Below are 25,741 nucleotides of genomic sequence, written 5' to 3' on the forward strand. Positions count from 1 at the left end.
TGTTAAATATTGTTATGTTGTTATGAATATTGAATATGAAATGTTGTTAAAATATTCATACTTCCCAAAGAGATCTATAGATAATTATGTAAAAAAAAAAAAAAAAAAACCTAAAATTTGCATGGAACTACGAAACAACCAGAATAGCAATAGCAGTCTTTAGAAAGAACAAAGCTGGAGGTATCACACTTCTGATCTCAGAATATATTGTAGAGGTATAGTAATCAAAACAATATGGTACTGGCATGAAAACAGACACATAGCAGAATGGGACAGAATAGAGAGCCCAGAAATAAACCTACCATAAATGGTTAATAATCCTTGACCAAGGGAACAAGAACACACAGTGGAGAAAAATCATCTCTTCAATAAATCATATTGGGAAAACTGGAGAGTCATATGCAAAAGAATGAAACTCGACCCCTATCTTATACCACTCTCAAAAATTAACCCAAAATTGATTAGAGACTTTAAATGTAATGCCTGAAACCATGGAACTCTAAGGAGAATACATAGGGGTAAAGCTCCTTGACACAGGTCTGGGCAATGGTTATTTGTATACCCAAAGCTTAGGCAACAAAAGAAAAAATAAACAAGGGGGACTACATCAAACTAAAAAGTTCTGCATAGCAAGGGAAGCAATTAATAAAAAAGGTAGCTCACAGAACGGGAGAAAATATTTGCAAACCATATTTATGCTAAAGGGTCGGTATCCAAAATATACAAAAAATCTATACAACTCAATAGTAAAAATGATCATCATCATCATCATCATCATCCAATTTAAAAAATGGGCCAAGGACCAAAGAAGGCAAATCAAGACCATAATGAGATATTACCTCACACCTGTTAAGATGGCTTTTATTAAAGATAGAAGAGATGACAAATGTTGGCAAGGATGTGGAGAAAGGGGAACCCTAGTACACTTTTGGGGAGAATGTAAATGTAAAAAATTAAAAACAGAACTACCAGATAATCCAGCAATTCTACTTCTGGGTATTCTTCCAAAGGGAGAAAACTTAACTCGAAAAGATACATGCACCCCTGTGTTCATTGCATCATTCACAATAGCCAAAACATGGAAACAACCTTAGTATCCACCAGTGGTTGAATGGATAAAGAAGTTGTGGTATTTTTATCTATTTCTATCTATATTTACATGTACATGTACATCTGTGTCTATACCTACATCTGGGTGGATGTAATGAAACATTAGTCAGCCACGAGAAAGAACACAATCCTGTCATTGGTGACAACATGGATGGTCCTAGAGGACATTATGCTAAGTGAAATAAACCAGACAGAACCATGATCTCACATATATATGAATTCTTAAAACAAATGAACTCACAGAAACAGAGTTGAATGGTGATTACCACAGGTTGCGGGGTGGGAAAAATGGGAGAGATGGTGGTCAAAGAGTACAAACCTTCAGTTACAAGATATACCAGTTTCTTAGATCTAATGTACAGCATTGTGACTATAGTTTATAATGCTGGATTGTATGCTTGTAATTTGCTAAGAGAGTAGATCTTAAGTGTTCTCATCACACACATTAAATAAATGGTATGTGAGGTAATGGATTTGTTAACCTGATTGTGGTAATATTTTCACAATGCATAAATGTATCAAAGCACTCTGTTGTACACTTACATATACAGTTTTGTCACTTATACCTTAATAAAACTAGGGGGAAACAAACAATAAACTAAGAGACAGTTTCTTTCAAAGAACAGGATATCCCAGTGCTACTCTTTTTGTGGGACTACATCAAAATAAAAAGCTTCTACACAGCAAAGGAAACAGTCAACAAAACCAAAAGACAACGTACTGAATGGGAGATATTTGCAAATGACTTATCTGATAAAGGGATAGTATCCAAAATATGTCAAGAATTTACACAACTCATGGCACCTGAGGGGCTCAGTCAGTGAAGCGTCTGCCTTTGGCTCAGGTCATGATCCCAGGGTCCTGGGATCGAGCCCCGCATTGGGCTCCCTGCTTGATGGGGAGCCTGCTTCTCCCTCTTCCTCTGCTGCTCCCCCTGCTTGTGCTCTCTCTGTCAAATAAATAAATAAAATATTAAAAAAAAAAAGAATTTACACAACTCAACACCAGATAAACAAATTGTCCAATTAAAAATGGTCAGAAGACATGAAGAGACATTTCTCCAAAGAAGACATACAAATGGCCAACAGACACATGACAAAATGTTCAACATCACTTGGCATCAGGGAAATACAAATCAAAACCACAATAAGATACCACCTCACACCTGTCAGAATGGCTGAAATGAACAACTCAGATAACAACAGATGTTGGCAAGGATATGGAGAAAGGGGAACCCTCTGCACTGCTGGTGGGAATGCAAACTGGTGCAGCCAATCTGGAGAACAGTTAGGAGGTTCCTCAAAAAGTTAAAAATAGAACTACCCTACGACCCAGCAATTGCACTACTAGGTATTTATCCAAAGGATACAAAAATACAGATTTGAAGGGGTACACGCACCCTGATGTTTATAGCAGCATTATTGATAATAGCCAAACTATGGAAAGAGCCCAAATGTCCATCAACTGATGGATGAATGGATAAAGAAGATGTGGTATATAATGTCCTGAAGGTTACCAGGGGGAAGTGGGCAGGGGAGGGTGGATGAAGCAGGCGATGGAGATTAAGGAGTGCACTTGTTGTGATGAGTGTTGAATAACGTATAGAATTCTTGAATCACTATATTGTACACCTGAAACAAATATACCACTGTACCTTAACTATACTGGAATTTAAAAATAATAAAATTAAAAAAATAAAATAATAAAAAAAGAACAGGAAATCTCAGTGTTACTTTTTTTCTTTGCTACTTTTAAACTGTTTCAGAGGTAGGAAAATAAGGAATACTTCCTATTATCTTACGAAGCAAGGATGATACTGGTACCAAAACTGACATAAAGATTTACTAAAAAATATACCACAGCTCAGTCTCACTTACTAATTATTAGTTTGGTAGTTATAATGCTATAATGCTATTTTGGCTTTATATATTTTAGATATTCATATTGAAGTATTCAAGGGCAGAATGTTAGGATGACTTTTTAAAAAAATATTTTGCCTGTCGTTTACTTTAAAATATTTAAGCACTGGGGTGCCTGGCTGGCTCAGTTGGAAGAGCATGCGACTCTTGATCTCATGGTTGAGAGTCCGAGCCCCACGTTGGGTGTGGAGATTACTTAAAAATAAATTAATTAATTAAAAAAAAGACCTGGCTAACATTTAAAAAAATAAATAGGGCGCCTGGGCTGCTCAGTCAGTTAAGCGTCCCAGTCTTGATTTTGGCTCAGGTCATGATCTCAGGGTTGTGAGAGTGAGCCCCACATTGGGCCCTGTGCTGGACATGGAGCCTGCTTGAGATTCTCCCTCTGCCCCTCCCCCCCTAAAATTAATTATTTAATTAATTAAAATATTTAAGCATTGAATACATATATAACTATAGGTTTTAGGGTTCATAGGCTGACCACATCATCATTCTATTTTTTAAGGATTTCTGAGTCAATCATGAAGTACTTATTTGTAAACCTTTTAAAATGAGTATGTTTGAAATTTCTAGGTACTTTTAGCTTGCTTTCTTTATGTTTGTAATTTCAATTTCTTCAATACAAAAACAACTTAAATACAGGACCTTATAAATAATTCCTATGGAAGGATACTTTTCCAAGGCTTACAAATACGGTACTTTTATATTTGTCTGACTTAAACAACTTTCAAGAAATGGATAATGAGAAAAGGACTTTTCAAATATATGTAGAGGGAGAGAGGTTAAGCATTTGAAAAGGAAGTAGGATACTCTGAAATAGAGAATAAAAGGACAAAAAAAACCCTACCTATTTAGAGAAATTTAAAAACACAGTGCCTAGCAGAACATAGATGGTGAACCGTGCTGTGTTGTACACGTGAAGGTGCTGTAATATTGTGTGTCAGGTATACACAAGTGAAACAATTAAAACAACATAAAGTAAAAAGCAAAATGAAAAATAATAGAAGTGAGAGTAGGATATTAGACAAAGAACATAATAGAGAATCCCAATTCAAACATGAATAAATGTTCTGTTTGGCCTTTTCACCATCATATCATTTTCTTCAATACTTTCTCTGTAATATATTTTATTAAGTATATATTTATACAGTTGTTTGTTTTTTGTTTTTTTTTTTACTTAGCCATCATAGTGACTGGAGTCCAGGAATAATAGCAGGCCTCTTTCAGAAGCTGTGTAGGTCATCGTCTGTAGATTTTCAGAAAAAAACCCCTTTCTGGTTCACTTAAGTGTCTGGATTTGTTCTTTAAAATAGGAAGGTTACGGGGCACCTGGGTGGCTCAGTGGGTTGAGCACCCGACTCTTGGTTTCAGCTCAGGTCGTGATCTCAGGGTCGTGAAATTGAGCCCTGCATGGGGCTCACGCTCAGCTCGGAGTCTGCTCTCTCCCTCAATAATAAATAAATAAAATCTTTAAGATAGGAAGGTTGCATAGGTGATAGACTCTGTCTTCTGTGTCTGTTACCTTACTCTGCATCATATGGCTATCCCATAAACAGTGAGTTGACTCACTGGTTGGTTGTTCATTTGGATAGCTTGGTCACTAAAGAAAATTTTGAAAACTTGTGAGAAATAGAAAAATTAGAAAGAAAGGGGTGTACAATTTAGAAAGTAGTGATTTAATTTGGAAATGATTATATGAGAAGTAAAAAGAAAAGGATCCAAGTTAGCTTAAAATACAGTGGAGAAGGAATAAAATCTTGAAATGAACGTACAGAAAATGGGAATGTGTGGGAAGTCTTAATGTTTTACCTTGTCTAGGACGTACTGAATCACTGTAACAGAGCAATTAGCAAGATAATGGATTTCAACTTGGTTTAAGCTTTTTCTACCCTGAGGGCTTTTCTTTCTCTCTGCTTTTCAAAGATGTATCAGATGTAGCTTGTTTGATGATGCCCCTTCAGAAACTTAGGGTTTATGTAAGTTTTTCATGTGATCATAAAACAATGTCCCGAAGGTGGAAAAAGAAAGGTAATGATGCTTTTCTTTGGGGCCGGGGGGGCATTTTCCAGGCATAGCCCTTTTGTACCTGCAGCTGTATCGGGTCACGGGTGACCAGACCCACCTGCTCCGGTCCCTGGATTACGTCAAGAGAACACTTCGGAACCTGAATGGCCGCAGGGTCACTTTCCTCTGCGGAGACGCCGGACCCCTTGCTGTAGGAGCTGTGGTGTATCACAAACTCAGAAGCGACTGTGAGTCCCAGGAATGCATCACAAAGTGAGTTTTCAAACTGGAAGTATTTTCTCTAAATTCTCAATTCAAGGTCTTACGGTAGAAAGACATTCAAAAAGGAAATTATTTTTTAATTCGTCTGCTGTTGCCAACAGATCTTTCCAAGAAGTGAAGGAGGTTTGTATGTTAACGCTGAGCGTAATGAGAAGATCATATGCCTCCTTTCTATCCAAGCTTGTGTCTGCCTTAATCTGGGGAGAAATAGACCTGTTTCTTCGTGTTTCTTTACTCTTTTTCCTAAATAATTTCTGGTTGCCTTCACTGCATGAAAATTAGCTTATATCCGTGCCTTAGATTCACTATCCTAAGTTATTTTTTAGGTTCATTTGTTTTGGAACAGTTAGAGAGTATAAAACTTTTATTGCACCTTTTGGTTTATATACTTTTTCGAAGAGGTAGAAATCAGGGCCTACTCCCGTGGTCTGGTGGAGTGTCTGGCACACGTTGTCAGTTGATGTTTGCTGAAAGATAGAATGAGTCAAGCTAATTCCCAAACAATGACTACATTTTAGTACTATTTCTTTTAATTTCTTTTAAATTAAGTGTAATTTCAAAAAAAATTTAAAAAATAAATTAAGTTTAATGTATTTTAAATTTTCTTTTAAATTTTAAATCATTTTCTTCTAATTCTTATTTCAAAATTGAGTATCATCTCTTACAAGGTTTAGTTAGACTAGATATCAAGGTAGATATTCTGAACAGGAAGGTGTGTTGTTATTAATGTGCTATCTGAGGGAAATTAGTGTAGTGGAGAAGTTTTTATTGTTTGGGTTTTGTTTGTTTGTATTTCTTAGAATCAGTTTTAAATTAAAAATAAGTAACAGGTTATTTCTAAACTGATAGGGTTACTAACAGTTTCAGAAAGAGGAATTTCACACATTCTCCGGGAAAACAGAATTTTTCTTGTTGGGTAGACTTTTGCAGCTCCAGAGAACCATCGTGTGCCGAGATTCAGAGCTTCCCGATGAGCTGCTTTATGGTCGGGCGGGTTATCTGTATGCCTTACTCTACCTGAACACGGAGATCGGTCCGGGCACCGTGTGTGAGTCAGCCATTAAAGAGGTACTGTGGGCTTGCCGTCAGCCGTGGGCGTCCTGTCATCTCTACCATCCCAACCTGTCTGTTAGCACAGGGCTACGTGAGGGGCTGGACTCTTCTTCTGGGTATGAGTAATTTCTTAAGGCATCTCATAAAAGCAATAAATAGCTCCTTTTTTTTCCTTTCTAGGAATGTTTTTTTTTTTTTTAATCTGTCCTCCTCTTAGGCCTATTAATTTACCTGTTTTTACTAGTACCAAACAACAGCAGCTTCAAAAAGATAGAATCTTTATTTCTCTTTCCTAAAGCATCTGAACTGGTAGGCAGTCGCAGTGACTATGGCTAAGGATCTGGGTTCTTCTCTTGTCTTCTCCCATATCCTAGGGGCGTGCCCTCATCATCCCCAGAGCTAATCGAGCACCCCTAGGCTCAAGACAGGGGAGGAAGTAGAGGATAAGCAGCTCCTTTTTTTTCCTTTTTCTTTTCTTTTTTTTTTTTTTTTTTAAGGCCATGATCCAGAAGTGGTCTACTTCACTTCTGCTCACAACCTACTTCCAGAACTTAGTCAAAGGACTGTGTCTTTCTGTAGCTGAGAGGCCAGACGCCCAGCCAAAACTTAGAGCATTGTTACCAAAAGTGTGGAGGGAGAAGGGATATGAGGGAACAATTGTGTCTTTGCTACATAGTCATTACAAATATGATATTCTTTTGATTTAACTAAAATCTGCATGACACAAGAGACCTCATTTCATTAGCCTTTCATAAATAAGGCTAAATTCCTCCAGCCTTTCCTAGATGTACTGCCAGTCTTTTGGAGAAAACATTGCAGTTACAAGGCAACTAAGTTGTCTAGGATAGTTTTTATAGGAAGTTTTTCTAGATTCTAGTAAACTGTTCATACAGAGGACTTTTAACGTTGTGGTTTGACTTCCTAATTTCTTTTTCTCTTCTGATTTCTCTCTGCCTGTATTTATTAATTTATAAACTAAAGATAACAGTGGTGCCTACTGCCTGCTTCTGGATTTTTAGGTTAAGAAATCTATATAGAATTGTTAGTGTTAATTAGACGAAAACAGGATACACCTAAGTTCTTTGGGCTAACGCTGTCTCCTCACCTCCGTAGGTAGTCAGCGCTATTATCGAGTCAGGCAAGACGCTGTCGAGGGAAGAAAGGAAGGCCGAGCGCTGCCCCCTGCTGTTCCAATGGCACAGGAAGCAGTATGTTGGAGCGGCGCACGGCATGGCCGGGATCTACTACATGCTAATGCAGGTGAAGAAGGGTGCTCGGAAACCCTAATACAGTGACTCTGGTATATGCATACTCGGCCAGATAGGAAACGGGGACTGAAATTTTAGTGTAAGTCAAGCAGGCTGAAATAAAATAAGGATCCTACATTGAATCGTGGATACTTAAGCTCTGCTTCATGAACCCCAAGCACTGAAGTGCTAAGAGCACTTTTTTTTTTTTTTAATGTGAGAGAGCGAGCAGAAGGGCGGGGGGGTAGGGTCAGAGGGAGAAGCAGGCTCCCCGCTGAGCAGGGAGCCCGATGCGGCACTCGATCCCGGGACTCCCGGATCATGACCTGAGCTGAAGGCAGACGCTTAACCAGCCGAGCCACCCAGGCGCCCTGAGAGCACATTGTACATGCGGTTTTGTCCTGGGTTAGGTGTCTAGTGGCCACATTTTCCTTCGGTCCGTGTCCTTCTGCTCATTGGAGTCGTTACTCTTCGAATAGAGGGGAACCTTCAGGGAGCAGAAGGGGCCTCCAGAATCCCGACTGAGGCAGAGACTTTTTCCTATTCAGATACCCCCAACTTGCTTTCGGTTGTGTTCTAAACTTTCAACTGGTTTATTGTTGGGGTTCTGATCTGGTCTCTCAGTCATGCCTGACATCGCTTGAACTGAGTAGTCCCGTTCTGTCAGGCAGGCGGAGACCGCCCCCCCCAAGTAGTGCTTCACCCAGCTTCCGGCCCTATGGCCTGTGGTGCCCTTCCCTGCTGCGTACACAGCCTTTTTCTTTTTTTCCCAATTAAGCCTTTCTTTATCGACCCCACCCATAACAGAGTAGTTAATGCTCAAAAATCACAAAGCTAGCAAGTCAAGGAGCATGGATTAGCATTTAGGTTAAAACTTCTTAACTAAAAGCTAAAAATTTTTACTTCAAATCCCTTTTTTAAACCTACTCTACCATTAAAGGAGATTCATATCTAAACGGGCCTAAAACCCCCTTTTCTGGTAATTAGTTGTCTTTGTTTATTGTTGTAGAAAGCAAAACATATGTATCCCAATTTGTGAATTTTCTTTATAGTGCAGACACATGTTTTCAAAGTAACTAGAAGTCCATATCTCTTTTTAAAATAGCACTATTCTTCTGGAAAGTTGGTAGTTTGTCTCTGTTTTGTTTCCCCAAGAAAATGTTTTAACACCAGCTTTTGAAACTTGGCTTAGGGGAACATTAACCATATGAAAACCACACCAGTAAGACGTAACCTTAAAGTTTAGATGTAGGTGTTGAGGTTAATTTTGTTAGATATCCGGGGTTTCCTTGAGAGAAACACAAGTCCCCAGGGTTGTGCCCTTTATCTGCCTTTAAAGTGAACGTGCAGCTATGAAACCCAACTTCCCTGGTGAGACTAGGAGACCATCCGGAGGCCCAGACTACGAACAGGTAGACTGAGACTAGAGGGCAGAATGGCAAGCGACCAGACAGGATGGAGGAGAGCACACGCGAGCCCGCCGGAGCTGAAGGTGCCGGTACCGCGGAAGGAGAGCCCGGCCGGGTGCGCTCGGGCCGGGACGTGCGGGCGCAGGACGTGTGGGCCAGGAGGTGTGGGCGCAGGAGGGCTGCGCTCGAAGTCTTCAGCCGGAGCGGCTGCATCTCCGTCAGGAGGGTCGCCCTGCCCCGTGACTGTTCCCCCCAGCTGCTGCTGGAGACAAAAGGGGAGGGTCCGGAGGAGTTGAACCAGATCTTTCAGCTCCAGAAAGCCGGCTGTAGAGGGTAGTTGAAGCGAAGCACAGAGCCGAGCGCAGCGGGCCGGCCTCAAAGGCCGCAGGGTGCTGGGCGCGCCCTCCCTGCCCCCGCGGGCGGAATCGCGCGCCCCCCCCACCCTTGGTCTCACCGCGGCCGTTCCAGGAGGGCGATTGACATGGGGCTGTTTTTGTTGTTGTTTGTTGTTGTTGTATGTTGGAGAAACAGCTCAGATAAAAGATTGACAGACGTAGGTATTTCAGAGCCCCCATTAAAAATGTTAGCTAGCTCTCCGTGATGGTTAATATTAGATAATTAATTTGGCTGGGCCACAGCGCCCAGGTATGTGGTCACACATTTTTCTGGGTGTTTCTGTGAGGACATTTTGGGTGAGATTTACACTTAAATGGTGTTAGAAGGTGGGGGAGGGACAGGAAAGTCTCCCCCGACTGAGAAGACACTTTGAGACCAGAAAACGAAGCAGGCCACTCCATAGAGTTTACACAGAGTTTTATTCGGGGTACCTTACTGACGGGGGGGATCGGGCAGAGGAGGATCTACAGCAGCTGCCTAGTTATTCTCTGCAAAGTCCAGACCTTAGTCCCTAGATTTTGTAGAGGGAGCGACATGCAGAAGGGCATTGTAGTGAGATCAGAGCGTTCGCACACACCTCGGAGGGCTTGCAGGCACCTAATTGACAGCTACCCTTTAGTGAGATCTTGTGGCCCCAGCTGTGCATCAGGAAGGGGCAAGACTATGTTATCTCTGACAGATTCATGAGAGGCCAAAACAGGCCTCCCCCTATGCCTGCCTTGGCCGGCATTTCTAAGGTATGTATGTCATTCTCCAAGGGGCCCGGAACACATAGCCACAAGAGAGGCCACTGAGCAAACATGAACAAGATGGAGGGCCAAAGATGAATCATTATTGTCAGCACTCTTACAAATGCTTGGGCTTTTAGTAAAGCCGTTTCTCCTCCATAATGTGGCTGGGCCTCACTGAGTCAGTTAAAGGCCTGCCCTGAGCAAGAGGGAATTCTCCAGCAGATGGCCTTCAGACATTGTCTTCAACATCACAACAAGTTGAAATAAAACAAGGTCTGCCCAAGTCTTAAATAACCAGATAAGTGAATTAATTTGAATTTTAGATGTTTCTCAGTATTCCAGGTAATGGATGCTTTGCCATATTAGCTATGGTACAAAGGCTTAAAAAAAACACAATCAAGTCAAAAAATGGGCAGAAGACATGAACAGACACTTCTCCAAAGAAGACATACAAATGGCTAACAGACACATGAAAAAATGTTCATCATCATTAGCCATCAGGGAAATTCAAATCAAAACCACATTGAGATACCACCTCACACCAGTTTGAATGGCAAAAATTGACAAGTCAAGAAACAACACATGTTGGAGTGGCTGTGGAGAAAGGGGAACCCTCTTACACTGTTGGTGGGAATGCAAGTTGGTACAGCCACTTTGGAAAACAGTATGGAGGTTCCTCAAAAAATTAAAAATAGAGCTACCCTATGACCCAGCAATTGCACTCCTGGGTATTTACCCCAAAGACACAGATGTAGTGAAAAGAAGGGCCATATGCACCCCAATGTTCATAGCAGCAATGTCTGCAATAGCCAAACTGTGGAAAGAGCCGAGATGCCCTTCAACAGATGAATGGATGAAGATGTGGTCCATATATACAATGGAATATTACTCAGCCATCAGAAAAGATGAATACCCAACTTTTACATCAACATGGATGGGACTGGAGGAGATTATGCTAAGTGAAATAAGTCAAGCAGAGAAAGTCAATTATCATACGGTTTCACTTATTTGTGGAACATAAGGAATAGCATGGAGGACATTAGGAGAAGGAAGGGAAAAATGAAGGGGGGGAATCAGAGCGGGAGACGAACCATGAGAGACTATGGACTCTGAGAAACAAACTGAGGGTTCTAGAGGGGAGGGGGGTGGGGGGATGGGTTAGCCTGGTGATGGGTATTAAAGAGGGCACGTACTGCATGGAGCACTGGGTGTTATATGCAAACAGTGAAGCGTGGAACACTACATCAAAAACTAATGATGTACGATGACTAACATAATAAAATAAAATTTAAAAAAAAACTTAAGGAAAAATAAATGTTTGGGGTTTTTTTCATTTGTTTAAAGCCAGCAGCAAAAGTGGACCAAGAAACCTTGACAGAAATGGTGAAACCTAGTATTGATTATGTGCGCCACAAAAGATTCCGATCTGGGAATTATCCGTCCTCATTAAGCAATGAAACCGATCGCTTGGTCCACTGGTGCCATGGTGCGCCCGGGGTCATCCACATGCTTCTGCAAGCTTACAAGGTCAGTACCTCCACTTGTATCACAAGCAGTTAATGTTTAGAAATCCACTTTTCTCCAACAGGTTCTCAGTTTGATTTTGGCCAGCACATTTGATTGCAAACTAAAAACCTTTTCGAATTAATGTTTTTACAAAATAAAATCTCCCTGTTTCACTTTATCACCCCTGTAGTTGGAGCTATAAGGGTATGTATGTGTATTTTAACAGGGATTATATTCATATGTAAAAAGAAAACCTGGGGGACAGCATAGTAATGATTTTTATTCTGCGTGTGAATATCCGAGAAGGCAGTAGGCAAACGCTTTTTTGTTTGACTTCACATCATTTTATTTTCTTCGTTGAATAAGTCTTTATTGTTGGATGATGATGCTTATTTGGGGCCCTTTAAGTTTGAGTTTAAAATTGTTATAAAATTATTCATAAGGGAGAAGTGTGATGTTCAAAGTTTTACACATACGGGGTGTTATAGAAAAATAGGCAGTCCCTTTACTGAATAATTCTGGTAGTCTCAAGATAATATTTGGGCACAATATTAAGAATGCATTCGATTTTTCTCCTGGACCAAGGATTAACCTTGTAAGTTGAAAGCAAACAATGCTTTTTTTTTTTTTTTTAGGTTGTCTTTAAATGTGTTTTCTTTTTCTTTAAGAAGAGAGAGAGAGAAAGCGAGCATGAGGTGGGGAGGGTCAGAGAGAGAAGCAGACTCCCTGCTGAGCCGGGAGCCTGATGGGGGACTCGATCCTGGGACACCAGGATCATGACCTGACCGAAGGCAGTCACTTTAACCAGCTGAGCCACCCAGGCGCCCCGTAAAGGCGTTCTCTTACTATTTTATTAAATAGAAGTTGAAATTACAGACAGCTTACTGTATCCTGTAACATTTAAGTTTTTTAACATTTCTTGGAAAAATAATTCACGTTTAAAGAAAACAATGTTTTCAAGCAAGTTTTTTAGAAGACTATACCACATTTGGTTTTATTTTTTAAATTTCTTATTTGAGGGCACCTGGGTGGCTCAGTCGGTTAAGCGTCAGCCTTTGGCTCAGGTCATGATCCCGAAGTCCTGGGATTGAGCCCCGCGTTGAGCTCCCTGCTCAGCAAGAAGTCTGCTTCTCCCTCTGCCTCTGCCCCTCCCCTCAGGCTCACTCTCTCTCTTAAATCAATAAATAAAATCTTAAAAAAAAAGTTTTTATTTGAATGTAGTTGACACACAATGTTGTATTAGTTTCAAATGTACAACATAGTGCTGCCCCAATTTACACATTATGCTGTGACCACAAGTGTAACCACCATCTGTCACCATCTTTCACCATGCAACACTACTACGGTATCATTAACTATATTCCTTATGCTCTGCCTTTTATTCCTGTGACTTATTCATTCCATAGCCTGTTATCTCCTACTCCCTTCACCCATTTTGCCCAACCCCCCCAACAACCATCAGTTTGTTCTCTGTATTTACAGGTATGAGTCTGCTTTTTGTTTGTTTATTCATTTTTCTGTTTTAGATTCCACATATGAATGAAATCTTACGGTATTTGCCTTTTTCAGTCTGACTTATTTCGCTCAGCATAATACCCTCTTGGTCCACCCATGTTGTACCAAATGGCATGATCTCATCCTTTTTTACGGCCGAGTAATATATTACAAACACACACACACATCACATCTTATCCATTTGTCTGTCAGTGCACATTCAGGTTGTTTCCATATCTTAGCTATTATAAATAATGCTGCAATAAACAGAGGTGCATGTATCTTTTTGAATTAGTGTTTTTGTTTTCTTTGGGTAAATACCCAGTAGTCAAATTAATGGATCATATGTTATCTCTATTTTTAAATTTTTGAGGAGCCTCCATATTGTTTTCCACAGTGGCTGAACCAATTTTCATTCCCATCAATAGTGTACACGGGTTCCTTTTTTTCCATATCCTCTCCAACACTTGTGATTTCTTGTCTTTTTGATCTTAGCCATTCCAGCAGGTGTGAGATGATATCTCATTATGATTTTGATTTGTACTTCCCTGCTGACTAGTCTGTTGAATATCTTTTCACTGTCTGTTAGCAGTCTCTTTGTCTTCTTTGCAAGAATGTCTATTCAGGTCCTCTGCCCGTTTTTTAATTGGATTGTAAATAATGCTTCTTTTGTAATTTTATCTTTTTAATGCATCTTTATTTGTAATATTTGTGTTGGAGGTTGTTCTTCATATATCAAAGTATATAACAGTAACCACATGATTGATTAGTGTTTTGGCAAAGTCTCTTAGTTTTGTAGAAATAGATAGAATTAATGAAGCAGAATTCATATTTCTACCTAGAAATAACAAAAGAACTAATCCCGGAATCAATTTTATTTTCCCTTTGTGACTAACCATAATAATTTAGAAAAATTGTGGGGAATCTCATGATTTTGCCTAATTTTTCAGAATTTTTTAGTCCTCCTACAAGAGTAACACCTAAAATATTCAAATATAAAAGTCAGGTATGAGCATTTAAGAAAATAACTCAGAAAGTTATGTTAAAAAGAAAAAGCATAGTGAAATATACTCTTCGGAAATCAAAAGAATTTAAGGATTCATCTTCTTAACAATACCTCAGTCTTTATTTTTATTTTGATTTTTTTTTTAAGATTTTATTTATTCATTTAAGAGAGAGAGAGCACGAGGAGGGGGAGGAGCAGAGGGAGAAGCAGACTCCCCGGTGAGCAGGGAGCCCGATGCAGGGGCTCGATCCCAGGACATTGCGATCATGACCTGAGCCGAAGGCAGTCGCTTAACCAACTGAGCCACCCAGGCGCCTAATACCTCAGTCTTTAAATAAAATAAAATTCCTTTCAAATCAGTGCCTCCCTTTTTTAGAGCCTTAGAATGATTGTTGTAACTTCAGTGACATTGAGATAAGTCTCTAATATTGTAATTGTCCAACCATGACGAGTATATTGTTGACAAACAAGGACCCTTTGATATTTAAAACAGATGTATGACTTTGAGAAAAAGTGAAAGCTTTTGTTTGCTGGGCGCCTTTTTCTCTTTCACATTAAAGAGGGCAAGCAGCGCAGGTGGGCCCTCCTGGTGGCTGACGGTCTCGGCTTGAGTGTCCCGTCCGGCCCCCCGTCTCCCCCCCTCCCCGAGAGAACGGTAAGCAGGTAATCGGGAGCCAGGACGTCCAATGGGGCCATCAGCCTAGGGAGATCCCTTTCTCCTAGCCCCGTTGGTTGTCACGCCGTCTGTTTCTACGGCCGCTGGTCACACGGGGAGCACACAAAGCACCCATAGCAGAGCCCTGCTCTCGGCAAACCACAGATGCCTCCCAGCAGCTGCTGCTTATCTGGCTTTGGCTCAGAATATCATCGGAATGTCTGTCCCTGCCTTCTTCCGAAACAGCAAGTTCCCTCTTCTCTTAAGCATAGAGCAAAGACATTACGATCCCGTACTTAGTCACTAAAACTTAATTTTGTCCATTTACATCAAGAGTCTCAAACATGAGGAAGGCAAGGAGTATCAATCTTTGGGGACAGAAGGCCTCAATGGTAATTTGAAAAGGCATATATGATAGAGTTTTACAATATATGAGTGAAGTGTGAGATTGGTGTTTGGCCAAGGCGGAGGGTGGGGTGGGCAGAGACAGGGTAGGGGGTGGGGTGGAAATGCAAAGCTAGAGAAACACAGCTCGAGGGTCCATTTTCTCTCAAGTTATTGTTAACTCAAATTAAGAGCATCTGCATTCATTGAGGCTGTCTCAGAATTAGGAAGTGCTTGCATTTTATATAAGTTTTCAACATTTTCTCTTGCTGGCATGTGAACTCATGTAAGTTCTTCAAGAATGCTGATGAAAGCATAAGGTTTTCAGGTGTTTGCAAAAAATATTAATATCCTTCACAAATAAAACTATAAATTGAGTTTAGTTTCACTTAATTTGTTTTCCCTTCCTAGAGATGCTAATCATGTGTGTTAGTTGGGTGGACTCTACTTTGTATGAACATACACTGTTAATTTAAAATTATATTGTATTCTAGATGATCCTTGAAAAATGTCAGGGTTTTAATAATACTCTGTGCTATATTAGGAATTATATTACTTGCAAATGATTTTCTAGCAAATTACATTTGTGGACCCTATAGCTGGAAGCTATTTTGCTGAGCAGTTCTTGATTATCTGACAGTAAACCACAAGTGATGGTAACCAGTTCTACCTTCTAACTACACACATGGGCCCTCCAGCATTAGCAGTATGTGGATTCAGCCACTGTAAACAGATGCTAACACTGGTCAAATGAAAATTGTATTTGGGAAGGTATTTACAAATATGCGGCCCAGGAAAACCATATAAGTCATACCAAAGTGATACCGATATAATCTTTTGATTCTTTAAAGTAGGAAACCACCACGCCTTATGCTCTCCGATGGTCAGCCGTTGACCAGACATCAGAAAATGTTTTCATATAAACGGTGTTCCAAAAGCTCATTTGTAAGTTGATTATTTGAAACATGGAATATCTTGAAGGAGTGCATATCAGAATCAGCTGGAGAGATTCTTTCAAATTATACTTTCTTTCCTTCTTCCTCAAGATGGTTGATACCTTCCTGAGTGTGAGCATCCCTTATATAAATCTACCACTTTATCAATTTTTTTTCCAGTTGTTTCTAGTTTTTTACTCTTATGAATAAGCTGCTATGAACATTCTTGTACAGGTCGTTTTGTAGACATGTGTTTTCATTCCTTTTGGGCCAGTACCTCGGAGTAAAATTGCTGGATCAGAAAGTAAGTGTAAGAAACTGCCAGACATCTCCACAAAGTAACAGCTGTCGTACCTTTTACATTCCATCAACAATGTAAGAGAGTTCACACGTGGTACTGAAAGGCTTTTTAATTATATTCTGGCGGATATTTCATTGTAGTTTCTAATGGGTAGCAATTTTGCTTGTGTTCATGGCTCGTTTATGTATCTTGCTTTGTTGAACGTCTGTTCGTTCCTTTTACCCACGTTGTTTTAATCTTTTATCTTTTTATTATTGAGTTGTGAGGATTCTTCCTATGTTCTGGTTACAAGTCTTTGTCAGATAGGTGTTTTGGAAATAATTTTTTTTTTTTAAGATTTTTCATTTATTTGACAGAGAGAGACACAGTGAGAGAGGGAACAGAAGCAGGGGGAGTGGGAGAGGGAGAAACAGGCCTCCCGCCGAGCAGGGAGCCCGATGCAGAGCTCGACCCTGGAAATAATTTTGTAGTTGGCCTAATCATAATCCTTATGGTATCTTTTGAGGAATAGAGTTTTTAATTCTGATAAAGTCTGTGTTTTATCAAGTTTTTTATGGTAATTTCTTTCTGTATCTTGTCTAAGAAGTTGTTAACCAAAAAAATAAAACAGCCAGTTATTTTACCAGCAAAATGCGCTTATTCAAGAATAGCAGAGAATTACATTTTGGGATATGCAAGCTATGACAAAACCGTAGGCAAGTCCAACAAACAAAGGAGATGAACATTATTTTATGGAGAAGAAGGAGGAGCGGGGGAGAGGTGGTTTTGAATGTCAGTCCATTGGAAAAAAGCAGGAGTTCAGGGTCATGCCAGTTTCTCATTGGCTGAGTTGCAGGGGTAGTCGAATTCTTGTAGGAGATGCGGTGAACCTTTTTTCCCCGTTGGGGCCTATAACTGATGATTCTTTCCTGTTTCCTGTTCCCTCTTCTGTTGGGGTCTGTAATCGACAAGTCTTTCTGGAATTGAGTAGAGTGGCAGGCTTGCCCTTCTAACCTCCCAACTCCACTTTAGTGAGGTTTCCCTTTATTAATTGTCACAAAATTTTACTTACCCCCAGGTTACAGATAATATTCTTCTCCAAGCTGCACGGATTTCGATTTAGAACTATGAGCTGTCTCTAACTACGTTTTATATATTACATGTATATTTTGTATATTAGGTTTGTATATGTGACATAAGAAGAGAGATTCTTTTTTGTAAGCATCAGGATATCTGATTGTTCCTACATTGTTTCTTGAAAAGACTTTTCCCCCATTTGATTGATTTGGTGTCATTAATACTCATAACAAGCCACTGACTTGAAGAACTAGTATCCTTTTAGAGTTGAGAAAACTGAGACTTGAGCCACTTGTCCAAGGCCAGGCCACACAGTTACAAGGTGACAGAGCTGAGATTCGAACTCAGGCAGTCTGACCCCAGAGCGCACATCTCAGTTGCTTTCATGAGTTAAGAGTCTTGCTTCTGACCCTGGTGAATAGATTCTACATCAGGAATAGTGAGTGAAATGCAAATGTCTCTCTCTTTGCCCTTCTACCCTCTGCAAACACTGATGCACATAGTTCATCTTTCTTTTTTTTTTGAGGTCACTACTAATCAGTCACAGGTAGATGAATCCTGTTTGCTCCCCCCAAGGAGATCCTCTCTGAGGACCCTTTTGCCTCTTAATTCATTTACACTAGCATGGAATGAGCTAAGCGAGTGGAGATTACAGCAGATTCTGAGGGAAGGACTAGAGAAACAAAACAAATGAAACGTGAGGGGAAAGAGAAGAAAATTTAAAAGGGAATTTGAGGAGGCAAAAACAGACAGCCTCCTCCTGCCAGGCATTTGTCTTCGGCGAGCTCACCTGTCTCTTGACGTAGAAACCCCTCGGTGGAGACCGTGCCAGTGAGTCGTGCAGCCCAGGCACATCTGCTCCGGGGACTGCAGGAAGCTCCTGCTGGTTTCCGTGTGATGGATCGCACCAGCCCTGAAGTGCCAGGCCATCCGGGTCTTACTGATGGTGGGGCTGACCCAGGATACTGAGTATTCTTGACCTAGCTGACAGGATATTGTGGGACCGTCAGTCCCTCAGGTGACTTCACCAGGAGCGTGTTAGTGCTGCAGGGCATATTGCTCTGGGAATTACAGAACGCTTCTTGGTTTCTGGTAGCTTCTGTTTTAATTTTTTAACTACATTTTAGAACTACTTTTGCAGAACCATGACCTGGGAGGACAAGGGGAAGAGATGGGTAGGTTAAGATCGTGAGGTGCGGTACTGTGGGTTGCTGGTGGTGGTCGTGTTTACCCCCAGAGGGGGTAAGGTTTCAGGTTTCAGGTTTCCTAAGGTGTCATGACTAGCCAGAAAGGGAAACTGTTTTGCTAACTCATCATCGAAAACATCTTTCTTACGCTGTTTTGCTTTTCACTGCCCAGGTCTTTAAGGAGGAGAAATACCTGAAAGATGCCATGGAGTGTAGTGATGTCATTTGGCAGCGAGGTTTGCTTCGGAAGGGCTACGGGATCTGCCACGGGACAGCCGGGAACGGCTATTCGTTCCTGTCCCTGTACCATCTCACGCAGGATAAAAAGTATCTCTACCGAGCTTGCAAAGTAAGGAGTCTTAATGGGGACAACTTGGGAATACTCCAGAGCATGCACAAAATCCAAAACTACAGCTCCCCTCCTTCTCTTAACCGGTTTCTCCCAGCTCTGTGGTCTCCCCTGTTTCTCCTGGCCCAGCAGTACCCCTTGCCCGGGAACCCTCTTCCTCGAGTGCTTGGTGAATTCATTGCAGTGTCTCATTTGCTGCCTTTTCACCAAGTGAAATCTCTGCTCTTAAATGTGTTTCCCCTTAGTTTGCAGAGTGGTGTCTAGAATATGGAGCACACGGGTGCCGCATCCCCGACAGACCCTACTCTCTCTTTGAAGGTAAGAGTGAGCAGAAAACACAGGGTTTAAATATCTGGGTGAGTGAATTTGGGCCTTCTGTGTCTCTGCACTGGCTTGTTGCATTTGCTCTTCCTTGAGTAATAACTCCCCCACTGTAAAGCAGCTGTGAACAAAGTAGTTTATTGCTGAAAATTACGTCGAGTCTCTCTGCCTTACCTATTTCGTGCACCCGTGGGCGTGCTTCAAATATTTCTAAAGAATATATGCAGACAACATAGAATGTTTGCTACTCAGTAAAAGAAGAAATCATAAGGTTACTCCTCTGCATTTTGTCTGTAACATTGTGTATATAATACTGATCTATTCACAGGAAACTTGTTTAGTTATTTAAATATGTTTAATTATTTCAGATATATAAAGAAGGATGAATAATTGATATTAGTAGCTTAAAACTATTAGTAGTTAGGAAAATAGGTAGTTGGAAAAAATAATAGCATTACTGAAGAACGTTCTGAAAAACAAGCAAAGACAGGAAATGAGCAAACGCAGTAAGTGTGCTGCAAAGCACCATATATAGACTATAATTCAGGAAAACAAAATAGAAACCCTACAAAGAGGACTCGTACCTTTTTTGTATTTATATTGTGTGTGTGCCTGTGTGTGTGTGAATTAGATAATTTGTGATGTAAGCCACAGAAATCAAAGGGCAAAGGTTGAATGATATTAGGATAAATTGGTGATAACTTTTGATTACTTTAGAGCTACATCTTATACTAATTCCAAAGTAAACTTCAGAAGGAATAAATGATGGAATATTTTTTTAAAAAATCAAACAATAGATGGGTGTTGAATTTTGTCAAATGCTTTTTTCTGCATCAGTTGATACGATCGTGTGGATTTTTTTTTTCTTCTTTATTAACATTGTGGATTACATTGGTTGATTTTCAAATACTAAGCCAGCCTTGCATCTCTGGGATAAACCTCACTTGGTCTTCTTATATATCGCTGAATTGTATTTGCTAATATTTTGTTGAGGATTTTTGCATCTATATTCATGAGGGATTTGGCCTAGAGTTTTCGCTTTTTGTACTATCTTTGCTTTTGGCATCAGAGTAATACCGACCTAATAAACCGTACTGAGAAGTATCCTTTGCTCTTCTGTTTTCTGGAACAGATAATGTATTAATCGGTGGAAGAATTGGTGTTGATTCTAACATAAATGTTTGGTAGAATTCTCCAGTGAAACCTTGGAGTAGAGATTTGGGTGGGGACTAGTTAGTTCATAGGGCTGTTCAAGTTATCAGTTTCACATATGGTAAATTTCAGTAGTTTATATTTTTGAGACATTGTTCTATTTCACCTACGGTGTCAAGTTGATGTGTGTAAAGCTAATCCTCTTTTATTTCCCTTCTGATGTCTGAATTATCTGTAGTGATAGGCCCTATTCTGCTTCTGCTCTTGGGTATATTTTTTAATCATATATTAGAAATATAAGCAGAAAATAGAGCACTTGCCATTATCTTTTGCCGATTAATATCCTTTTAATATTCAAAGCAATCATAATGAAAAAATAATCCTCAGAAAAAAATTTCAGTCTTTTACATCATAAAAATGCAGTGTATCTGCATTAGATAGAACAGAGTTAATACCTGAACTCTCAATGGAGTGCATTCAGGTTTATTAATGGCAGCTCCAAAGCCTGAGTAGGTCAAGATCTTGGAATGTACAACTCCCTAAAGGCTGGGAATTTAGATTCGTCTGTTCCCTTGGTGGGCTCTAGGTAGATCCCTGTGGGGTGGGTGGAGAGTAGTTCTGGTGCCTTTGTGGAGGCGACTAGGCTGAAAGGGTCACTGACACGGTAACCCCTTCTGGAGCTTTCTCCTGCCCAAGTGCTCCGTCGAGGTGAATCTGCTGCTCTTCCCCACCAAAACAAGAAAACAAATGGACCACTCTAGGGTGTCGTGGGTCATCGTCTTTTTCTAATAGGTTCTAATAAGTCAGTGTTTTTCAGATTTCTTAAGCTACTGGAATCCTTTCTTCAAACAGAAACTTACAGGGTTAGTCTGAGAACAACCAAAATGTAGGAAAACAGCTGATGACAGACACAAAATGTGAATGAATTGCAAAATCATTGAGGGAAGAAGCCACACAGAACAGGCTATATATACTGTGGGGTTCCATTCAAAGGACATTCTGAAACAGGCCAGACTACTCCGTGCTGGGCATGGCGGCAGGGGTCAGCTGGAGAGGGACACACGGGGGGCAGGTGATGGAAGGATTCCATATCTCTTGACAGGAATTTGGTTTACACGAGTGTGTGCATTTGTCAGACTCAGAGGAGTCCACTGAGGACTTGGGTGTTTGGGTGCATGTAAATTTTACGTCAAAAGAAAAGCTATAAACAAAAATCCAATAAGAGAGGAATTGTTCTGATTGAAAAGGGAGATAAGGGGCCCAGAGGCTGGAGCCAGCCAGCTGGCGGGCTTCCTCGCCCACCCTCCTGTAGGTCTCTTTAAAGCCCGATCTTGGTGCAGACTACAGTGATTTGCGGTGGGGATTTCGATGAAAACAAAGTTCATTTTATTTTTTTAAGATTTTATTTATTTATTTGAGAGAGAGAGCATGAGCAGGGGGAGGGGCAGAGACAAACAGACTCCCCCCGCATCCCCCGCCCCTGAGCACAGAGCTCGACACGGGGCTCGATCCCAAGACCCTGAGATTATGACATGAGCTGAAGTCAGATGCTTAACCGACTGAGCCAACCAGGCGCCCCGAAAACAAAGTTCATTTTAAAGTAGCATTCGTGTGTGTGTGTGTGTAATGGAATATTTATTCAACCATGAAAAAGAATGAAATCTTGTCATTTGCAACAACATAAATGGAGCTAGACAGTATTGTGCTAAGGCAAACTAAGTCAGAGAAGGACACCATATGATTTCACTCATATGTGGAATCTAAGAAACAAAACAAAGGGAAAGAAAGAAAGACAAACCAAGAAACAGGCTCTTACCTACAGAGAACAAACTGACGGTTGCCAGAGGGGAGGTGGGCGGGGGGCTGGGGCAAACAGGTGATGGGGATGAAGAGTACGCGTGATGAGCACCGAGTAACATAGAGAAGTGTTGAGTCATTAAATCGTACACCTAAAGCTAATATAGTGAAGAATTTGACAAATGCGCACACTTGTGTAAATCAAACTCCTGTCAAGAGATCTGGAGCCGGCAGGCTTCCTCGCCTACCCTCCTGTAGGTCTCTTCAAAGCCCGATCTTGGCGCAGACTACCGTGCAGAACACCGATGTGGAAGAGAGAATTCCACTCTACTGGAATTAAACTTTAAAAAGTTTTTAAAAATTAAAGTGGCATTCTTAAAATTCAAAGAAGATACAAAATGCAACCTTTTTGTTTGGACTAGGAATAAAGCGCTGAGAGAGGAAGTTTTATAGTTGAAGTAACACCATAGCAGCACCCGTAACTTTTTAGGTGGCCCTTCTATGAGATCATCTCCGAGTTGCAAGACACAAGATTAAAGCCCAGAACCCAACTAAAAAAAAAAAAATAAGACAGGGAAGAAAACTGGTATCGTTATCTGCTGGGTGCTAATGTAAGGATTTCTTTGTGTTTTTTTGGTTTTGTTTTTGTTTTTTTATGAAGTCATTTGTGACGTCCTCAGCACCTTTCCCATCATCCCTGTAGGCCCTGGTACAGGCAGTGATCACAGGTCACTTTGGTTTGGACACTCCCCTAATGCCCTTGAATAAAAGGATGCATGTTGTACGTTGCAGGCATGGCTGGCGCGATTCACTTTCTCTCGGACATCTTGGCACCAGAGACATCCCAGTTTCCAGCATTTGAACTTGCTCCTTTGCAGAGGAACAAAAAGATGTAAAGAGACTACTAAGACACCTGTTTGGACCAAAAGCCAGGCTGCTTAGTGCCTGACACAGAACCAACTGTGAATCCGGAAGAAGGCCAAAAAAAAAAAGAAGCAATCACCTTCACGGGCCCCCTTTGTTGCAAAGACCCTCAAGTTAGAGCATGAATGACAGAAACCATCCCGTCAGCGTTTCGTAACAGTGTTCCCCTCACTGGTGTGAAATACGAATTCTTCACCTCCAGCCCTCTGTAGCATTTGCATGTTCCTTGGTGTTCGTTGTCTAGAGGTGTAAGTTGTTCCAAACAGAAAGCCCTTCCCTTCCCATGAGCCCGGAGCCGAGCGCACGCGAGAGCACGGCGGCAGCCACCTCTCTGTGTATCAGATTGAAGGGAGGCGTCTCCTGTGTTGAGAGGGAATAGTCAGGCGGTGTCTCTCTCATCTACCAGCAAGCGTCTCTAAGGTGGTATCCTCGTGATACTTTGTCAGCACTCTCTGTGAGTACCTTTCGGACAAGCACAAGGGAAAGACCATTCCAAAAACCGAAAAGGAAGATAAGAGGGGGGTTTTGCTGGAATGGTTGGGGGTGGGGGGTGGGGGTTGAGCCTTTGCACCAGGTCGCCAAACGCTCCGCTCCCTCTTTGTGTTTTGTGTTCACCCTTGGTGTCTTTAAGAAGCCAGAGGGCATGCATCACAGCTCTACTGGGGCGCCCTGTTCTCAGCTGAAGTTCCGGGCACCTGTGTGGAGTTCCAGAGGCTTCTGTCAGTCCCAGCCCAAACCAGCCAGTGCCCTGGGCGCTGGACTTCGTGATACCAGAAAACATCCAAGGGAGGCCTTTCCATGACCATACTGTAAATCAAGTAGGGGTGACTAAGCATTGGCAATCCTAGATTTGGCTTACATTATTAAAATTTTATCATCATAACCTATTATAAGTTCAGTAGATACAATTCCAGATGGCGATAAGCAGATATTCACCTGTTCCCCTGTCCCTGCAATTAAACTCACATCAAAATTTGGTAAGTTATCTCAGTGTAAATTTGGGAGGAATACGGTCATTTTTGGTCTACTTTTGGGTGATTGAAATCTCACATTTGATTGAAATATATGATGCAATAAAAGGACTAGTCTGCATTTATACATATGGGAAACATCATCTAACCAAGAAAATTGTGGTATTAATCTGCCTGACCTGTTTTATCTAAAAAAATGGACATTAATTTGGATTAGCATATTCTCAGTAATTCTGTCGTGTGGATTTCAGGTTTTAGAAGAGTTTGTCATCACCGTACCAGTGGCCTAGGACTTTCCACGCACTTCTCCTCTTGTGAGCTAAGGCACGGGTCATAAAAGCCTAGATAGGTTTCTCCGCTGGTCTGGTCCTTGTCCATAAGGGTCTGTCTAATCACTTATCAGCCCTAGTTTCCACTCCTTTCATAAAGGAGCAGGAATATCCATGCAGAAGACAAATCTCCTTCATGCATATGCAGTTCGTCGGGTGTTGCTGAACCTTCTTTGTGGGCCTGGCATCTGAACATGGACCTTCATTTTCTTTTTTTTTTTTTTTTTTAAAGATTTTATTTATTTGAGAGAGAGAGAGATAGTGAGAGAGGGAACACAAGCAGGGGGAGTGGGAGAGGGAGAAGCAGACTCCCCGCGGAGCAGGGAGCCCGATGCGGGGCTCGATCCCAGGACCCCGGGATCATGACCTGAGCCGAAGGCAGACGCTTAACGACTGAGCCCCCAGGCGCCCCAGGACCTTCATTTTCTAGATGAAGCCTCATGGATGCCTTCATTGCAGACACTGTTTCTAAGTCATGACTGTCTTCTCTCAAGTTAGGTTGATGGCTTCCATGGGTATAAATGCTCTTGGTTATATTTTAACCAACCTCCTGGGCCTGCCCAGTACTTCTCAGGCAGCCCAGTACCCCATTCCTAAAGTCAGGACATGCGGTCCTGAATCAGCTGAGGGGGACTGTTGGCAGAGAGCCAAACAGCCGTGCACCCTCCCTCCCTCCCCACCCACCTCCTCCGGACCACACACACTGCTTAGGAGGTCTCACCTGCCTCAAGGCTTCAGCTAACAGCTTTGCCCAAACTTAATTCCTCAGGGGAAGCCAGTGGGACAGCACAGGGCTTGCCCCCGGAAACCCCCAGTACATCCTGCCTCAGCCAGGGGGAGCACGTCGAAGCCCCCGATTCTGGGCACATGTCTCCAGACCAGAAACAGCAACGGAGACTCGCTCACTTACCTGGGCATCTCACCATATATGAGAAGTTAAGTGTCAGCCTTCTTTCCAACTAATGTACTGAGGGAAAGATAAAGTGTTTGTGGAATAAATGGAGCTTTTATTTATGGGGTTTCCTTTTTTAAGTCAGCTGGGTTGACACCCTCCTGCTTACCCACTAGATGTTAACAGATGCGCAGCTCTCGGACTCTACGTTACCCCCTTCCTAGCACCTGTTACGTAGCTGCTGCAGAAGGGACAGTCCCTGCAGGCGGAGGAGGAACAGCATCCACTTCAAGGAACAGAAGACTTACGGAAGTCGGTTCAGTAATTCTAA

The 25,741-nt window shown here is 41.4% G+C and overlaps 1 protein-coding gene across 1 annotated transcript in view; it reads left to right on the top strand.

Annotated features, from left to right (window-relative positions):
- The window catches only part of LANCL2 (LanC like 2), a 56,729-nt gene extending 31,937 nt beyond the window's left edge, over nt 1–24,792 (top strand). Inside the window, exons 3-9 of the mRNA XM_032430486.1 lie at nt 5,099–5,306; nt 6,236–6,383; nt 7,482–7,628; nt 11,496–11,678; nt 18,848–19,024; nt 19,270–19,342; nt 23,087–24,792. Coding sequence (XP_032286377.1) covers nt 5,099–5,306; nt 6,236–6,383; nt 7,482–7,628; nt 11,496–11,678; nt 18,848–19,024; nt 19,270–19,342; nt 23,087–23,190 — 1,040 coding nt within the window. The 3' untranslated portion in view covers nt 23,191–24,792. The remainder of the gene's footprint in view (nt 1–5,098; nt 5,307–6,235; nt 6,384–7,481; nt 7,629–11,495; nt 11,679–18,847; nt 19,025–19,269; nt 19,343–23,086) is intronic.
- The last annotated feature ends 949 nt before the right edge of the window (nt 24,793–25,741 follow it).

The sequence above is a fragment of the Phoca vitulina genome, unplaced genomic scaffold (genome assembly GCF_004348235.1).
Source record: "Phoca vitulina isolate PV1807 unplaced genomic scaffold, GSC_HSeal_1.0 scaffold44, whole genome shotgun sequence".
NCBI classification, from domain to species: Eukaryota; Metazoa; Chordata; class Mammalia; order Carnivora; family Phocidae; genus Phoca; species Phoca vitulina.